Source organism: Erinaceus europaeus, chromosome 4, assembly GCF_950295315.1.
Source record: "Erinaceus europaeus chromosome 4, mEriEur2.1, whole genome shotgun sequence".
NCBI classification, from domain to species: Eukaryota; Metazoa; Chordata; class Mammalia; order Eulipotyphla; family Erinaceidae; genus Erinaceus; species Erinaceus europaeus.
The window spans coordinates 115,637,023-115,653,568 of record NC_080165.1 but is presented as its reverse complement, the minus strand read 5'-3'; the positions used below and the strand labels follow the sequence as shown (position 1 = coordinate 115,653,568).

Genomic DNA, 16,546 nt, shown 5'->3' with positions numbered 1-16,546 from the left:
TTCTCTTGATGAGCTCTTCAATTCACAAAATAAATACCAAGAGTTTAGAGAAAAGTAGAGAGGTATCTGACTCAGATGCCACAGAGAACATCAGATAAAATCAGGGGAGAAATTGCAGAACTCAAACTGTAGAAGATCCAAGCAGATGGCCAACAACTATATATATATATATATATATATATATATATATATATGCTCATTTTCAGATAAATGTAAATTAACAATATAATGAGATACTACCACACAAGCTGTAGTGGCAAAAAAAAAAAAGACTGAACACCTATGTTACAGTTCGCAAGGACTGAGAGAAAATTTGAGAGGGTAGGGGGAGAAGGAGAGGGAGAGAGACGCCTGCCAGCCTGCTTCACTGCTCATAAAGTGGTCCCTATGCAGGTGGGAAGTAGGGGAGCAAACCCAGGGCCATGCACATGGTAATATATAAACCCAACTGGGCATACCAAACCAAAATATATTGTTGATGTTTAACCATCTCGAAAACTTGTTTATTCAAGATTTACATTATAACTTATTTTTATTATATATTTATATTTCATGTCTTTTTAAATTCTTTAAAAAAATTTTTTTAATCTCTATTTATTGGATAGAGACAGCCAGAAATCAGGAGGGAAGGGGGTGATAGAGAGGGTGAGAGACAGAAAGATACGCAGTACCACTCACAAAACTTTCCCCCTGCAGGTGGGGACCAGGGCTTGAATCGGGGTCCTTGAGTATTGTAACACATGCACCACCACCCAGCCCTTAGTCTTCTCAAGATAAACAGTTCTCAAGGTTTACAATATGTCATAGGAAAAAAAATTATTATTATAATTATAATATAAAATTCTGAAATGATTAACATATTAAAACAATATAGAACAGAATTTATTGATAAATATAAATTTAGACTGCAACTGATTTCAATTAAGAAGTTGAAAACAGAATTTCCTTCCACTTCCAAAGCTTTCCTCCTGCAGGTAGGGATTGGGGGCTTGAACTTGGGTCCCTGCACACTGTAATGTGTGCACTCAACCAGGTGTACCATCACCCAACCCCAAAACAACTTATTTTAAGATCAATGAATTATTTACCTGTTTCTGGATTCCAGACATATGCTTTGCTATCCTCACTTCCAGCAAAGAGAAAAGTCCCACATGGTGTCAAAGTACTATGAATCTTCTCCCGGTAATTTGCTGCACCCACAAATTTCCTTGCTGCTAATCTATAAATAATAAAAACATTTTACAAATAGAACTGGTCTTGCCCATTTAAAAGAATGGTAGTAGAGAACCTCTACTCTTCTCTTTTTAGAAACAATTTCTTTTAAAAATGTTTTTTATTATCTTTATTTATCAGAAAGAGACAGCCAATAAATCATTCACCCAGCAGGAGGAGACCAGAGGGATCGAACCTGGGTCCTTGTGTATTATAACATTTGTACTCAACCAGGTGCACCACCACTCAGCCCCTGAGAACCTTTCATTCTCAATGGTTCATTGCATATAACATTTTTTAAATAAAATTTTAAACTTCTTACTTATTTTGATAAGATACAGAAAAAGTGAGAGTAGAGAAAGAGGAAGGCAGAGAGATACATGCAGCCCTGCTTCCAGGCTTGTGGAATTTACCCACTGCAAGTAGAGAGCAGGGTCTTGAACCCTGGTCCTTGCGAGTATTAACATATATACTTAACTAGGTGTGCCATGTCCTAGGCACTACATATAACATTTTTTGGACAATCTTTTATACAGAAGAAATTCTATGTTGGGGATAATGGAGAGTTTAATGTGTGTGTGTGTGTGTGTGTGTGTGTGTGTGTGTGTGTGTATGTGTGCCTATATATACAGTTTCTGCAATCAGAGGTTATTGGATTTAATAATCCCTGAACCTATGCTATGTGTTTTAATATTTTAAGTACTCTCCTTGTGTAAAATACTTTATTCCTCACAAAGTTCTTATGTAGACAGCATATTATTTCTCTTACTTGAGAGAGATAGGGAAAAACAGAAATGAATTAGTCAGTACCAGGTAGAAAAGGTAGTTTCTAACACTAAACATTTACCTCTAGAGTCCAAGCATGATCTTTAGCTGAGTATTATGCTGTTTAGAAAGGAAATAAGCCAAATTGCTTAGGCCTGGTTTTCTGAAATCACTCAGACTGAAATTATCTTTGTACTGGGCATAAACTGTATTATCACCCCTGATCATTATTTTAAACTATTTTTCTTTCTCCTCTACTGAGAATATTTCCATTTTGTTTCGATCTAGCTGGCCTTTAAAACTGAATTCAATCCCCAGGAGAGGAATTACTGGGTCATATGAAGGTCCATGTCTAGAATTGTGAGAGTTCTCCAGACTGTTCTCCAGAGAGGCTGGACCCATTTACACTCCCACCAGCAGTGCAGAAGGGTTCCTCTGTCTGTCCCCACAGCCTCTCCAGCATTTGTTGCTGCTGTCCTTTTTGATGTACCTCACAGGGGTGAGGTGGTATCTCAATGTTGTCTTTATTTGCATTTCTCTGACAATCAGCAACCTGGAGCAATTTTTCATATGTTTGTTAGCCTTTTGGATCTCCTCTGAAGTGAATGTTCTGTTTATATCCTCTGCCCATTTTTGGATGGGGTCATTTGCCTTTTTGTTGCTAAGTTTGCTGAGCTCTTTGTATATTTTGGTTATTAGTCTCTGACAGCAGGAACCTCCCACTTCCTTTAAAGAGTCTATCTTTCCCCTAGTCCTGAAACCTCTGGTGTGGGGCTCACTTTTCTGCATGCTTCTCAAGTCATACCAAATGATATTGCATCCGCTGATCCCAACATAATCAATGAAACGAGTACCACCTCAACATGCTTCACTTCAGATTGTGTCCAGAGACGTCAGGCATGGAATGCCAACCCTTCACGCTCATTACTCGGGTTCCAGATGCTAGCATGATGTCGACCAGATTTCCCTGGACAGACAACTCCACCAATGTGTCCTGGAACTCTGCTTCCCCAGAGCCCTTCCCCACTAGGGAGTATGGATCGACCTGTCAGTGCCCATGTTCAGCAGGGAAACAAATACAGAAGCCAGACTTCCACCTTCTGCATTCCCACAATAACCTTAGGTCCATACTCCCATGGAGTTAAAGAATGGGAAAGCTATCAGGGGAGAGGATGGGATATAGAGTTCTGGTGGTGGGAATTGTGTGAAGTTGTACCCCTCTTATCCTATGGGTTTGTCAATGTTTCCTTTTTATAAATTAAAAAATAAATAAATAAAATTCCCCCCAAAATAAAATAAAAATAAATAAACAAAACTGAATTCAAATGCCAGCCCCTCTACCAACTTTTTAACAGAAGACTTGTGGCTGGGGAGGTGGCTCAGTGAGTATTATATGCTTTGTAAAAACTGAGGATGCACCCAGGTCCAATGCTCAGCACAGTACATAGCATGTTCTGATCTCCCTCCCTCTAACTACATAAACAAACAGATCTCTATGCTAAGCAAATAAAAACATAGAAAAAATATTATAGTTATCATTTTTAAAGTTATTGTGAAAAATATAATCCTTTGTTACACACACACAGGTACCTTACTTGCCAGGCATAATAGCAGTAGTATGTATAGCAACAATTAAGGCGATTCAGTCATAGAAGACCTCACAGTTTAACCTAATTCTAAGTTCTATGTACTATTTTGAAAGTGGTATGATTAAATCATAAAATCCAGATGAGCTAATTGTGCTTATTATTCTCTTACAGCACCCATGACAGTGTCGGAGTGTTCTACATAAATATTAAAGGTTTTAATGGTCATGCCTAAAAAGTTCAGAATGATTCGTAAATGCTGATGACCACACCTGCCACTGTATACACAATAATCATTAACAACAAACAAAACTAGCCTTCTTGTATTAGCACATTAGAAATCCATGCTTCATTCTAAGAAGTCTGCTTTTTCATTAAGGGTATTTTTCCCCTTTATTTGTCTTATTTAGAAATTACAAAAAAAAAAAAACCCAGAAAAATAAGATACGCTAATCAAAAGTCTTCTGAATGTGTCAGTGTAAAATACTATGCTACATGATTTTCAAAGAAATAAAGGATATAACAAAAGTTGTTTTTTTTTTTTTGTTTTTTTGTTTTTACAAAATTGTGACAGTAAAAAGTAGTGGAATATATTTCAGTCTCAAAAACATCCACTTTTGGGATCAGATATACAGTATCTTCTGATCTCTACCTACTTTATTTTAGAATTAACAATACTCGAGAATGTTTTCAGTCGGATATTTTTATATGTCCCCAGAGGGACAAAACTGTCTAGCTATGAGGCATGGCTACATTTAGTAAATATGAATAAATTCATCACTTATTCCACAAGTGCTCAAACTGTTAATGCTTCATATACTTACAGTCGGAGATCCATAATTCTCAAAGTGCTGTCTTTGGTATGTATTAACAAACGTTTCCCACTAGGATGAACCTCCAAATAACTTATTGGAATTCCCTTAAACTCACACTCTTTAATTTCCTTAAGAAAAAATAAATAAAACTACTATAAAATTTGTCCAGTCCTCAGTCTTTAGAGTACAAAAATTACTTTTAAGATACCATATTCAGCTGAACTATTAAGAATGCTTTAAAACTTAACAAAGGAATGTCCCAGTAATTTCAGTTTAAGGATAAAAACAAAACCTAAGAAATATATTTTTGGTTATAATGTAGTATGTTCACTACATATTCCTCTAGTAGTCTATTTAATTTACTGAAATTCAGTCATTATCAAACAAGAGCCACTTCCTACAAACATTTTTTGAATGTTGCATTTTATATTTATGACCACACAATACAATTTATAAGTTTCATAAAGATAAAATTGTAGAATGAACTTTCAAGTTATTTTTTGGTACACATTTACCCCTCAGATTTATTAATTTGTGAGAGAGAAGGAAAAAGGGTCAAGATACTGCTCTGCTCTGACAGTACCAGGGACTGAAGCAGTGCCCTCATGCATTCAAGTTCTGTACTCTACTTGGTGAGTCACTTCCCCAAGTGTGTTTCTTTCCACGTTTTATTTCGGATCAGGTTATTTTTTTCCCCCATAGTTTTCTCTTTTTCCTGGAAAATGTTATCATTTTTGCATCTTATTCAAAAATCATTTAATTTAGATGGCAATGTTAGGCATTTAAAAAATAATCATTTAAGGTAGCTATGGAAGATATGTGACAAATGATGTCAAGAAACATCAGTGGAAGATAATTTGCATATATAAATCTTGCATAAGAATTACCACAGGCCCTTCTGGTTAAGATTGCCAGAACAAACAAACAAACAAAAAAATGCAAATACAAAACTGCTTCAACTAAAGCCTATGGAATTAAAGAAAAGCCTGCTGTTTTTGTAGGATGAATTTTAAATAGCTTTGTCCTTTCCCTGAACACCTTGCATTATTATTCATTCCCTTTTCCTATAGGGTTTATTCTTGTTTTGTTTTGTCTTCCCTCCTTACCTCCCCCTCCTGCAGGTTTATTTTTTTAAGATCATTTTAAAAAATATTTTTATTTATTTATTATTGGATAGAGACAGAGAGAAATTGAGAGAGAGAGGCACAGAGAAAGGGAAAGAGACAGAAAGACACCTGATGCCCTGTTTCACCACTTGCGAAGCTTCCTCTCTGCAGGTGAGGATCAGGGTCTTGAACCTTGGTCCTGGTGCACTGTAATGTGTGCACTTAACCAGATGCGCCACCCCCCCCCCCGTTTATTCTTTGGAAGTGGGTTGATATCAGCAAAACTGTGATATAAACTGGTTAAGTCCCAGTAATAGTAGTTAAGGTTTACATCATACTATTTGACATTAAGATCTGATGTCAGCTACTTTTTAAAAGTTCATGAAAAATATCATACACCACCACCCTAAACAGGGACTTTATTGAGCAGAATTACAATTTGAGAGTGGGGTGTACCCTGCTGGGAGTGTGAGCTACTATAATGACCCACAGACAACATGTGCAGAATCAAAAGTAAAACTATGCAATAAGGTGTGTGTTTGGTATAAATGTGAGAAAGGTAGATTTAGTGTTTGCAATACCTATTAATAAATTTTCTCCTTGCTTTTATTTATCATATTTATCCTCAAGCTAAAAATGCCTTTTTTATAAAGCTCCTGTTCTATGCCAAGGAATGTATGTGTAATAGCACATGGATCTTTCATTTTAAGGTGCAGATAATATAATTTATCATTCCCCATACTGCAATCAGAGCAGAAACCAAGTAAGAATTATAGTCTCTGCCTTGGACATTAGTTAGTAGAAAGATATTTCATCTCATTTTCTTTTCGTCTCTAAAGTAACAACTAGGCTGCAGATTTTCAAAATAGATTTGCCTTTTGGTTAATATCTTAAGAAAAAGAAACACATTGTTTTTTTAAAAAACAAATAATGAAGTCTTTAGTGGAGACTCCAGTGATTAGAATCAGTGCCTTTGGAGTCTTGCCAATCCCTGAGGTATGTAAGTAATTTAGAGTTCTTTTCAAAGTGGCTGAAATTAGACTACAACATGAATCCCAAGACATCATTCATTAATCTAACACTAGATGAAAATAACTAAAAATAGAACTGATAATTTAAAAAAGATCTGAAAGACTCAATAGAATTAACTGTAGTTTATGACCATTCCTGTCTTTTTTTTTTTTCTTACAAATAAGTACAATTTTCTAGTGATTATGAAGAACAACAACAAAAAAAAAGGTCAAAAGCAAAGAAGGAGCCAGGCAGTGGTATAGGTGGTTGAGTGCACATGTCACCATGAGCTAGGACAGGGTCAAGTCCCCCAGTCCCCACCTGCAGATGAGAAGCTTCACAAATGGTTAGGTAGGTCAGTAGGTATCTCTCTTTCTCTCTCTCCCTATCTTCCCCTCCATTTCAGTTTCTCTAAGTCTTTATCCAATAAATAGATACATGACATATTTTTAAAAGAAGTATGTAAACTAGAAATGACAGTAATTTATATAGGACCCAAGCATAATGACTCATTTTATATTTTTAAAAATATAAAATATATACTAGCTATTATTGCAAGATTGGAAGAGAAAACACAAAGCAGAACTTGAACTAGAGCTGGTATATTGTACCAAAGTAAAAGACTCTTGAACTCTTGAGAGTTCAAGTCCTGGACCATGATGGCAGAGGAAGACCTAGTGGGGTTGAATTGCTATATGTGGAAAACTGAGAAATGTTATGCATATACATACTACTATATTTTACTGTCAACTGTAAACCACTAATCCCAATAAAGAAAAAAAAATATATATAGGACAAAAAAATCACTATTTCCAATGATGAGTTTATCCATTTGCTTCTGCCTATAATGCAATGCTGTGGTTAAATGATAAACTCATCCTTATAATCTTAAAAGATAGTATCATTAATGAAATAGTAAGCACTCTATTTTAAAGGTGATGCTAGGATGGGGGTAGATAGCATAGTGATAGCCCAACAAAAATGAAGAAAAATTTCCCTAACTCAGTATATCATCAAGTAGTCATCAGGAAGACATGATTACTGATTTTTCAGAAATTGAGAAAAACTTTATTTTTTAAAATTTTTAATAAAGAGAACAGAATGTTCTAATGTAAGTCATATGATTCAATTTTTTAAATGACATTTAATCAAACTCCACTATATAAAAATTTGTTTCTTAATTTTTTGTTTTACCAGAGCACTGCTCAGCCATGGCTTATGGTGGTGCAGTGGACTGAACCTGGGACTTTGGAGCCTCAGGCATGACAGTCTCTTTGCATAGCCATTATGCTATCTACCTCTGCCCATTTTTTTCTTTTTGGTTTTTTTTTTTTTTTGACATTTTCTGCATACTCTTCTTGTTCCTTTAATCTCCAAAACACACACACACACACACACACACACACACACACAGAGAGAGAGAGAGAGAGAGAGAGAGAGAGAGGGCAAGCCAGAAAGGGACAGAGAGACAGAAAAAGAAGGAAAGCACTGTCCCATCACCACGATAGTGCTTCCATGTGGTACTGGGGGATCAGAACCAGTTCCTTGAGCATGGTGAACTGTGCAATCTAGCAAATGAGCTATCTTCCAGCTTTGAATTATGCTTTTTATACCTTATTTACAGTCCAGTGGAGTACTGAGTTTTGTACATCATTAACTTTGACATAGGTGTTCCAAACAACAATCACCCCTGTGCAGTCTCCTGAATACATGTGATGACCTATTAAAAAAAATAAACTTAATTGTAAATGTTTCATAGGTAGAGACAAATAATATGAAGTTGAGAAAACATACCCCAGAAAACAAGAACAAAGACATAGAAAGGAATTCAAAGATATTCTAGTCTTTCAAAAGCTAAACAAAGAACTCAATCCCTCCAAAACTGGAAACTCAGAACAAAATTCCAACTATCTCTGAATAAATTCTTCACAGTTGAATCATTTTGGATAACTTTTCCAAACCTTGTCACTTACCTGACTTTGAATGTAAGAGAGAAATCAACATCTTAATGCATATGGATAGGGTTCAGATTCCAAAGCTATATGATTTGAAGTAGCAAATATAAATTGTATTGTTCACATTTATAGTGCTTTTAATGTTATAATAACAGACTTAGGAGGGATTCAGTAATGATCAGGGAAAAGTGAAATAATAAACAACAGGTGTTCCAGTTCTAAGAATCAAACAACTGGATGGCACATTAGAGACTATCAAGTTCAACTTCAAATTTACATAGGAATTTCTCCCCACAGAACTATCTTATATATCATTACAAGTATATGTTTAACATCTATGAATTGAATGTATTACAAATCCAATTATTGAACCAATTCATTTTTGTATAAAATATTCTAATTATAAGCAAACCAAATGTTTTCTGTAGTTTGGGGTCTATTTTTACCCATTGAAATGACACAAACTGATTTTTCTTTCTTACTGTAACCAGAGTTATCGCTGGGGCTCAATGCAAGCATAAGAATCCACCATGCCTGACAGCTATTTTTTCTTTTTCTTCTCTCTCTCTCTCTCTCTTTTTTTTTTAATTTGTTACAGCAGAGAGAATGAGAGGGGAGGAGGAAATATAGAGGGAGAGAGAAAGATAGACACTTGCAAACCTGCTTCAAAGGGTCCCCCCTACAGATAGGGAGTAGGGGCTTCAACCTGGGGCCCCAGTGCATGGTAATGTGTGCTTAACCAGGTGTGCCAATACCGGCCCCCTGATTTTCCTTTTTTCTTATGTTGTTAATTTACAGCCAAGCCTATGAAGAAATTCTTCATCTCTTTTATAATCTGAACTCCTTCTATCATGATAGCATTTAAAGAAAACTATCCATCTTTAGTTAATCCTTCCTGAATTATTTCCAATTTACTAATTACCTTAGGGTTGAACTGAGTATATTAGGAATATTATCATTTTATTTGGAATTTATATTAATTATAGCATAGCTTACAGACCTGTACTCTGAAATAACCTAACAGTTAATGAAAAATATACATAATTTATTTTTTAAGACAATAGTTTCATTATTTCTAAACTAAGACATTTTAAATAATAGCACATCTCTCTTTTATGTTTCAGTATTTATGCTACTACATTTAAAACATGTATTTTCAAATATTTTTCTGGAATTGTCTCATCTTCCAAATTTTTACCTTTAACTTAAAAAAGTCCGTAAAAATCTACTAAGGTGCTAATCACTACACTGATGAAATGTATTACTGGAACTGAAACACGACTGGCTGTTATACCAAGGATTAGTTAAATCTAAATGTTTAAGAACATAATACCTTTAAATTACAAAGGAAAATTCAGTTTTCTGATATGACCTACAAAGTATTTGTAAACCCAAATGTGCATAAATAATCATTGATACATAAAATATCCCTCAAGCTTAAATAATCATCCTATGAAAGCAGATTTTTAAAAAATCTTACACAACTGGGAGTCAGGCCGTAGCGCAGCAAGTTAAGTGTACAAGGCGCGAAGTGCAAGGACCAGCGTAGGGATCATGGTTCAAGCCCCCGGCTCCCCACCTGCAGGGGAGTCACTTTACAGGTGGTGAAGCAGCTCTGCAGGTATCTATCTTTCTCTCTCCCTCTCTGTCTTCCCCTCCTCTCTCCATTTCTCTCTTTCCTATCTAACAATGATGACATCAATAACAACAACAGTAACTACAACAACAATATAAAAAGGAAAAATAAATAAAAATTAAAATTAAAAAAATCTTGCATAACTATCCTTCCTTTGGAATATATTTGATAACATACCTTCGATATCAAAACAGAGATAGTTGATGAAACTCTTGTGAGTATCAAACTGTCGGATTAATATGGCTGGATCTTCTTTCTGATCAACTTTCCATATCCGGATCAAAGAATCATAGCACCCTGTAACCACCAGTTCTTTTACAGTTGGATGGAACTTAGCAGTATAAACAAAAGAAGGATGAGGCAAAACTCTAAAAGTACTTGTATTATTTATTTCGTTTTTCCATATCCTGAAAAAGGAATATATAGTTACACACTGTTTCTGAAAGGTGAATATTTTTAAAAATTTCCCTAAGAATCAATATAGCCAAAGGGAATTAGGTAACAAACCTGACAACCAATGATCAACTAATTTAATAAAGAAGCAGTAAAATGAAGTCATTTTTGTGCTTTGCAAATAGTAATTCAATTTATTAAATATTTTCTTTTTTCTTCTTTTTTATTTTCTTCTTTATTTCTTCTTTTTTTATTTTTATATGTTTAACAGTTCCACGAAATTCTAAGATTTCAGAGGCATAGAGTCACAACCGTATATGATCAGGGTAAATCACCACACTTTCCATCAAAGTTCTGTGCTTCCTTAGCACCAGTGATCACCACCATAGTTCTCAGTAAGTTTTTCATTTAATTAATTTAACTCAATTTAATTAATTATATTTGTCCTTGCTGAGGTATTACCATTCCTGACTTAATTTTTCAAATATTGGGTTGTCAGAAAAGTCATGACATATGCAAAAATGAGTAATGACTTTTCTGACAACCCATTAGAAACAGAGACAGTCGGGAGGTAGCAGCGGGTTAAGTGCATGTGGCGCAAAGCACAAGGAGCGGTAAGGATCCCGGTTTGAGCACCCAGCTCCCCCACCTGAAGGGGGTTGCTTCACAGGCTATGAAGCAGGTCTGCAGGTGTGTCTATCTTTCTCTCTCTTCTCTGTCTTCCCCTCCTCTCTCCATTTCTCTCTGTCCTATCTAACAAGGACGATATCAATAACAACAACAATAATAGCTACAACAATAATAAAAAACAAGGGCAACAAAGGGGAAAATAAATAAATATTTAAAAAAAAAGAAAGAAAGCACAGCACTGATTTTCCCCCAGTCCACTGAGGGCAGGACTGGGACCTGGGTCTCATGTATAAAAAAGCAGGCACTCTCTGAAGTGAGCTATCTTACTGGTCCTAATCTAAATTCTTTTGTAACACATATGCTCAACTGGGTGCGCCATAGCCTAGCCCCCTAAACTCTTTTAATAATAAAAAACAAAGTGATTACACATTCAGTGACTAAAATTCTTTACATCTTGATAAAGTTTTTTGTTCCAGTTATTATCAAGCATAATAGTTAATTTGTCTACTAAATGCAATCTATACCATAAAATGAAAAACTGTATTTCTATTTAAATTGTTTTTAAACCTACAATTTTGACACTGATTAAGCACACACCGAGTAGTTTGTAAAACACTGCATTTAGTACATAATGTTATTTTATAATACATATAAAAATATAAGGAGAGACTTTAATGATTTACTATTTAGGCTGTTTATACTGTTTTTGCAAATTGCTTACTAGTGGAGGTTTAGAGAATGGTTTACTTTCTAATATATATTTGGTAAACCCTAAATAGTTAACATAATATCCTAAAGACTTAAAAAAACATATTGAAATTATTGCATGAATTCTTGAGTAAGGAAAGATATATATGGGCTTTGGGTCAGATTGATGGGGTAAACAGTTAACTGTATTTATAAACTTTCTTCAAGTTTGGGAACTGTTCTCTGCTCTAATACAGCTTTCTAGCCCTATTGTCCACTCTACCACCATCTTGCCAGGCAGTATTTTTAGTTCACCTGCATGTCAACTATCAGGCTCAGGCAAAAATCATTAGAATTCATGAACATACCTAAAACAGACTTCCTAACTTCCTTCCAACCTACTAAGGTACCTATTCTCATCTGATCTATTCCTACTTTCTGGTTCTTATTTATTAAACATTTTTTTTCCTGCCTTATATCTTATTACCTTTCATCCACCAAGTTGTAGATGTAGCTATGATTCCATCCTAAACTTCCTTGGGCTGTCTACCTCACCAGTGTGTCCTGGAATCTCACCTCTCTAGAACCCTACCCTACTAAGGAAAGACAGAAACAGGCTGAGGGTATGGATCAGTTTGCCAATGTTCACATCCAGCGGTAAAGCAAGTACAGAAGCCAGAACTCCCACCTTCTGTATCCTATAAAGAATTTTGGTCCATACCACCACAGGATGACAAGACAAATGCCCTAAGGGCTCTGAACTCTTAATTCAATTAGAACCCACAGAGAGCAGAGGAAAAAATGAAGAACATTTATAAGTAGTAATAGGTGTGTCGGTGTGACTTAGAAAGGAAGAGAAGGCAGGACAATAGGAAAAAAAATAGGGGGGGGGCAAATATATATAAATACAGATAATTATAGAAATAATATTCAACCCATATCTGTGACCTTGAGAGAACTACTATAGTTTCCGATGGAGGGGATGGGGACACAGAACTCTGGTAGTAGAAATGCATAATTATACCACTGCTATCTCATAATTTTTAAATCAATATTAAATTGCTAATATATTTTTAAAAAGAACACCTGAGTAAAGTGATATTTTGATTAAAAAATACATGATCCTATATTAAGCATGAAGTTCATATTTATCTTTCAATGAATATTAAATGATTTTCAAGAATTGCATGATTATCATTGCTCCAGAAGAGTAAACCATACGGTTAAACTGCTACGTTAGATACCTTGAATTTCTAATTTCTACTCAAATATAAAATTGGGCAAAATCTAGCAAAAGACAGCTTCAATTCAGAGTGAAACAGTGCATTTTTAAAAAAGCTTAGGTATGTTATTAGAATTAGAATAATATATTAATCCTTAACATAGAGGTTATAGTTTGTCAGCTTACTTCTACTTAAAAATTAAATAAGCAAATTAAGTTTTTCTTTAATTTTCATTAACATGAAAAAACAGCTGCTAGTCAAGAAAAACATTCTATGAGTTTTCTCAGCAGCTGCTTAAAATACAGGATACAATCTTCAATTACTAAGAATCCAAACTAATAATGAAGGAAGTGAAAGAATATATTTTTAAGTAAAAATAAAGCATGCGTGACACTGCACAAACATTTTTACCACTGCACTATTTTCAATGAACAGATGCAACATGAAATTTATAGTTCTAACTAGAAGAATAAAATCACTATTTATTTATTTATTTGTCTCCAGGGTTATTGCTAGGGATTGGTGCCTGCACTACAAATCCACCACTCCTGGAGGCCATTTTCTCCCCTTTTTTGTTGCCCTTGTTATTTATCATTGTTGTTCTTATTATTATTGTTGTTGCTCTCATTGCTGCTGGATAGGGCAGAGAGAAATCGAGAAGGGGGAGAGACAGAGAGGAGGAGATGAAGACAGACACCTGCAGACCTGCTTCACCACCTGTGCAACAACCCCCCCCTGCAGGTGGGGAGCTAGGGGTTCGAATCAGGATCCTTATGCCAGTCAATGTGCTTTGTGCCATGTGCACTTAACCCGCTGTGCTACTGCCCAGCTCCTGAAATCACTAATTTTAAGAAGAAATTAAGAAAACTGTTAAAAAAAATAAAAACCTCAGTAGCTTGTTATCAAGCCATAGCAACATTATTTGAAATGCCATACAAGATAGAAGTAAAACAATCAAATTAAAAATATTTTTCTATTATCTTATTTATTGGATAGAGATAGTCAGAAATCGAGAGGAAAGGGGAAGATGGGGGTGGGGGGGAGAGAAAGAAAGAGAGAGAGACCTGCAGACTTGCTTCACTGTCTGTGAAGCAAACCCCCTCTCCCTCCGCAGGTGGGGACTAGGGACTCAAACCTGGGTCCTTGTGCATTGTAACATATGCACTCAACCAGGTGCACCAACACCCAGTCTCCACATTTTATTTTTTTTATTATCACTGGTGTTTATCTGATAAGGTAAAGTGCTAACAGAAAATAAAGTAATCATATTTTAAAAGTAACTCTGCCTCACTCTGTCTGTCTGCCTGCCTTTTCCTATATTATTATTATTATTTTCTGTTAGTAGGGTGATAGCTGTATCTCAGTGCCTGTATGGCAAATCCATGCCTTCTAGGAGCCATTTTGTTTTTCTTTTCTTTTTCACTCCATAGGAAAGCAATTAAGAGGGAGGAAAAATAGAGAAAGAGAGACACCTGCAGCCTGCTTCCTTCCCCGCTCATGAAGTTTCCCCCTGCAGTTGGAGACCAGGGGCTCATACCCAGGCCTGTGTGCATGGCAACTTGTATGCTTTAACAGTTGCGCTACAGCCCGGCCCCTGTCTGACTCCTTCTATCTGAAAAAGTCAGCCTGGAGAACTGAAACCCTGAAGAGAAGAACAATGACAGCAACAAATGGTAATCTAGATGCAATTTCATCAAGTGGGGGAAACAATTTCTGACAGAAACAGATACATCTCAGCACTATTCCACTGTTCATGGAGCTTCCCTCAGTGCTGTGTGGAGTGCTCCCATCTAGTTCCTAAGGCTTGAACCTATGTCCGCATGCACGGCCAGGTAAGCTATTGTCTGGTTCTAAAAACTAGTTTTAGATGAGCACTATAATCACGTAATAGCTTACAAAAAGCATTTAAATATAGTTACATGAATGAGGCAGGAAGGGTAAGAGAAGGACATTGAAACATAGAGAGTAGGCAAGGGCATGGAGATCCCAAGAAGATAAGACATTAAGAATATTGCAAAAGATTGTGTAGGTGAGGCAAATGAGAAATATAAGAAATTAGGTCAGTGAGGTGAGGTCAGTGAGGGGTATGCCTCTCATGTCATGCTAAGGAACGACAACAGTGTTCAAAGAGCAGAGGATAATCAAAGTTTCTTTTTTAAATCAAAATACTATAAAGAAGTAAAGTTTAGGGATATTGTTAAGTTTGGTTTTGGATTTAAGATGTCACTGGGCCAACTAGTATGAAAAAAATGTAATAGAAATTCAAACTTAGAAAAAATTAGGAGCTAGAATTATTGGAATGTAAGATTCAAAGTGAGAGAGTACGAGAAATACTGAAACCAGAGAGAACACAAGTGAATTAAAATATTTATACAGTGAGAGGACATGCTCGATAGTGGGAAATATTTAGCAGAGATACTAGGAAACAGAAGTAGCAGAAATATGGTTTTGTTAATTAATCCTTTCTTAAATAAAAAAAATATAGAAAAAAAGAAGTAGCAGAAATATGGATTAAGAACTAAGATGAAGGGGCTGGATGTTGGCACAGCCAGTAGAACATGCACACTACTGTATGTAGGTTCTGGGTTGAAGCCCCAGTCCTCACCTGCAGGGGGAACCTTCATGAATGGTGGACTAGGACTGCAGGTGCTCTTTTTTCTCCTTCTCTAACTCTCCCTCCTGTCCCAGTTTTTCTCTGTCTCTATCCATCAATAATTAAAATGAAATAAAGAACTAAAATTAAAAGCACAAGTCAAAAATCAGCCTTAAAAGGGTCTGTTCCCAATCCTTTCTAGTAAGAGGTGGACAGAGATTAAAAGGTATGATTATAGATGTAAGGAAAGAGAGCAGAGGGAAGTAGAAAAGTTTCTATCTGGCTAAATGTCACTGTAAATTGAAGGGAGCCATCTAATAAAAGTGGGAAGACCATAATTTAATGCAAAGATCTTGATGCATGATAAAGTTTGGAATTACTGCCAGAAGAATTGAGAAAAGAAAGCTGAGTAAAGGTTAAGTAAAAGAATTACTCAGCAGAGACAAAGACATGAGAGCACAGGTTACTTTAAGGGTATATGTGCTCTGCTCTCAAGAAGGCTATATATTTTTTTTCTCTAGTATAATCTGGCATCGGACATAAAAGCTGTGCTGAAAAGCAGACCAGGAGATTTTTGAGGATATTTACTGTTAAGAAGTTAAAAGTTGTTAGACAATGTATATTAAAAAAAAAAAGTGATTAAGAGAAATAGCAGAATAAACCCAGGTACTATAAGTGATTGTAAAAGGGCAGGAAACAAAAGTAAAAGAGAATTCAGAATAAATTTCAAACTCCTGTAAATGTCATTTCCTTAGTCTGTAAGGATATTTATATGTATCTACCTAACATTTGTCGGAGTCAAATTATATCACACATGCAAACATCCCGAAAAACTAGCAATATTTTTAGAAAACATCCAAGATAATACAAGCAGCTTAAATTAAACTGACTTTGATAAAAATGCAAATATCTGAGAAACTGTAAAGTTCTTCTT

General features: G+C 35.5%; 1 protein-coding gene across 6 annotated transcripts in view; it reads right to left on the bottom strand.

Moving 5' to 3' along the window:
- The window catches only part of AHI1 (Abelson helper integration site 1), a 270,191-nt gene that overhangs the window by 220,005 nt on the left and 33,640 nt on the right, over positions 1-16,546 (bottom strand). For all 6 annotated transcript variants that reach the window (XM_060190404.1, XM_060190403.1, XM_060190406.1 and 3 more), the window contains exons 13-16: positions 10,264-10,493; positions 8,109-8,215; positions 4,388-4,506; positions 1,089-1,219 (exon numbers count right to left, since the gene is read on the bottom strand). In XM_060190404.1, coding sequence (XP_060046387.1) covers positions 1,089-1,219; positions 4,388-4,506; positions 8,109-8,215; positions 10,264-10,493 — 587 coding nt within the window. The remainder of the gene's footprint in view (positions 1-1,088; positions 1,220-4,387; positions 4,507-8,108; positions 8,216-10,263; positions 10,494-16,546) is intronic.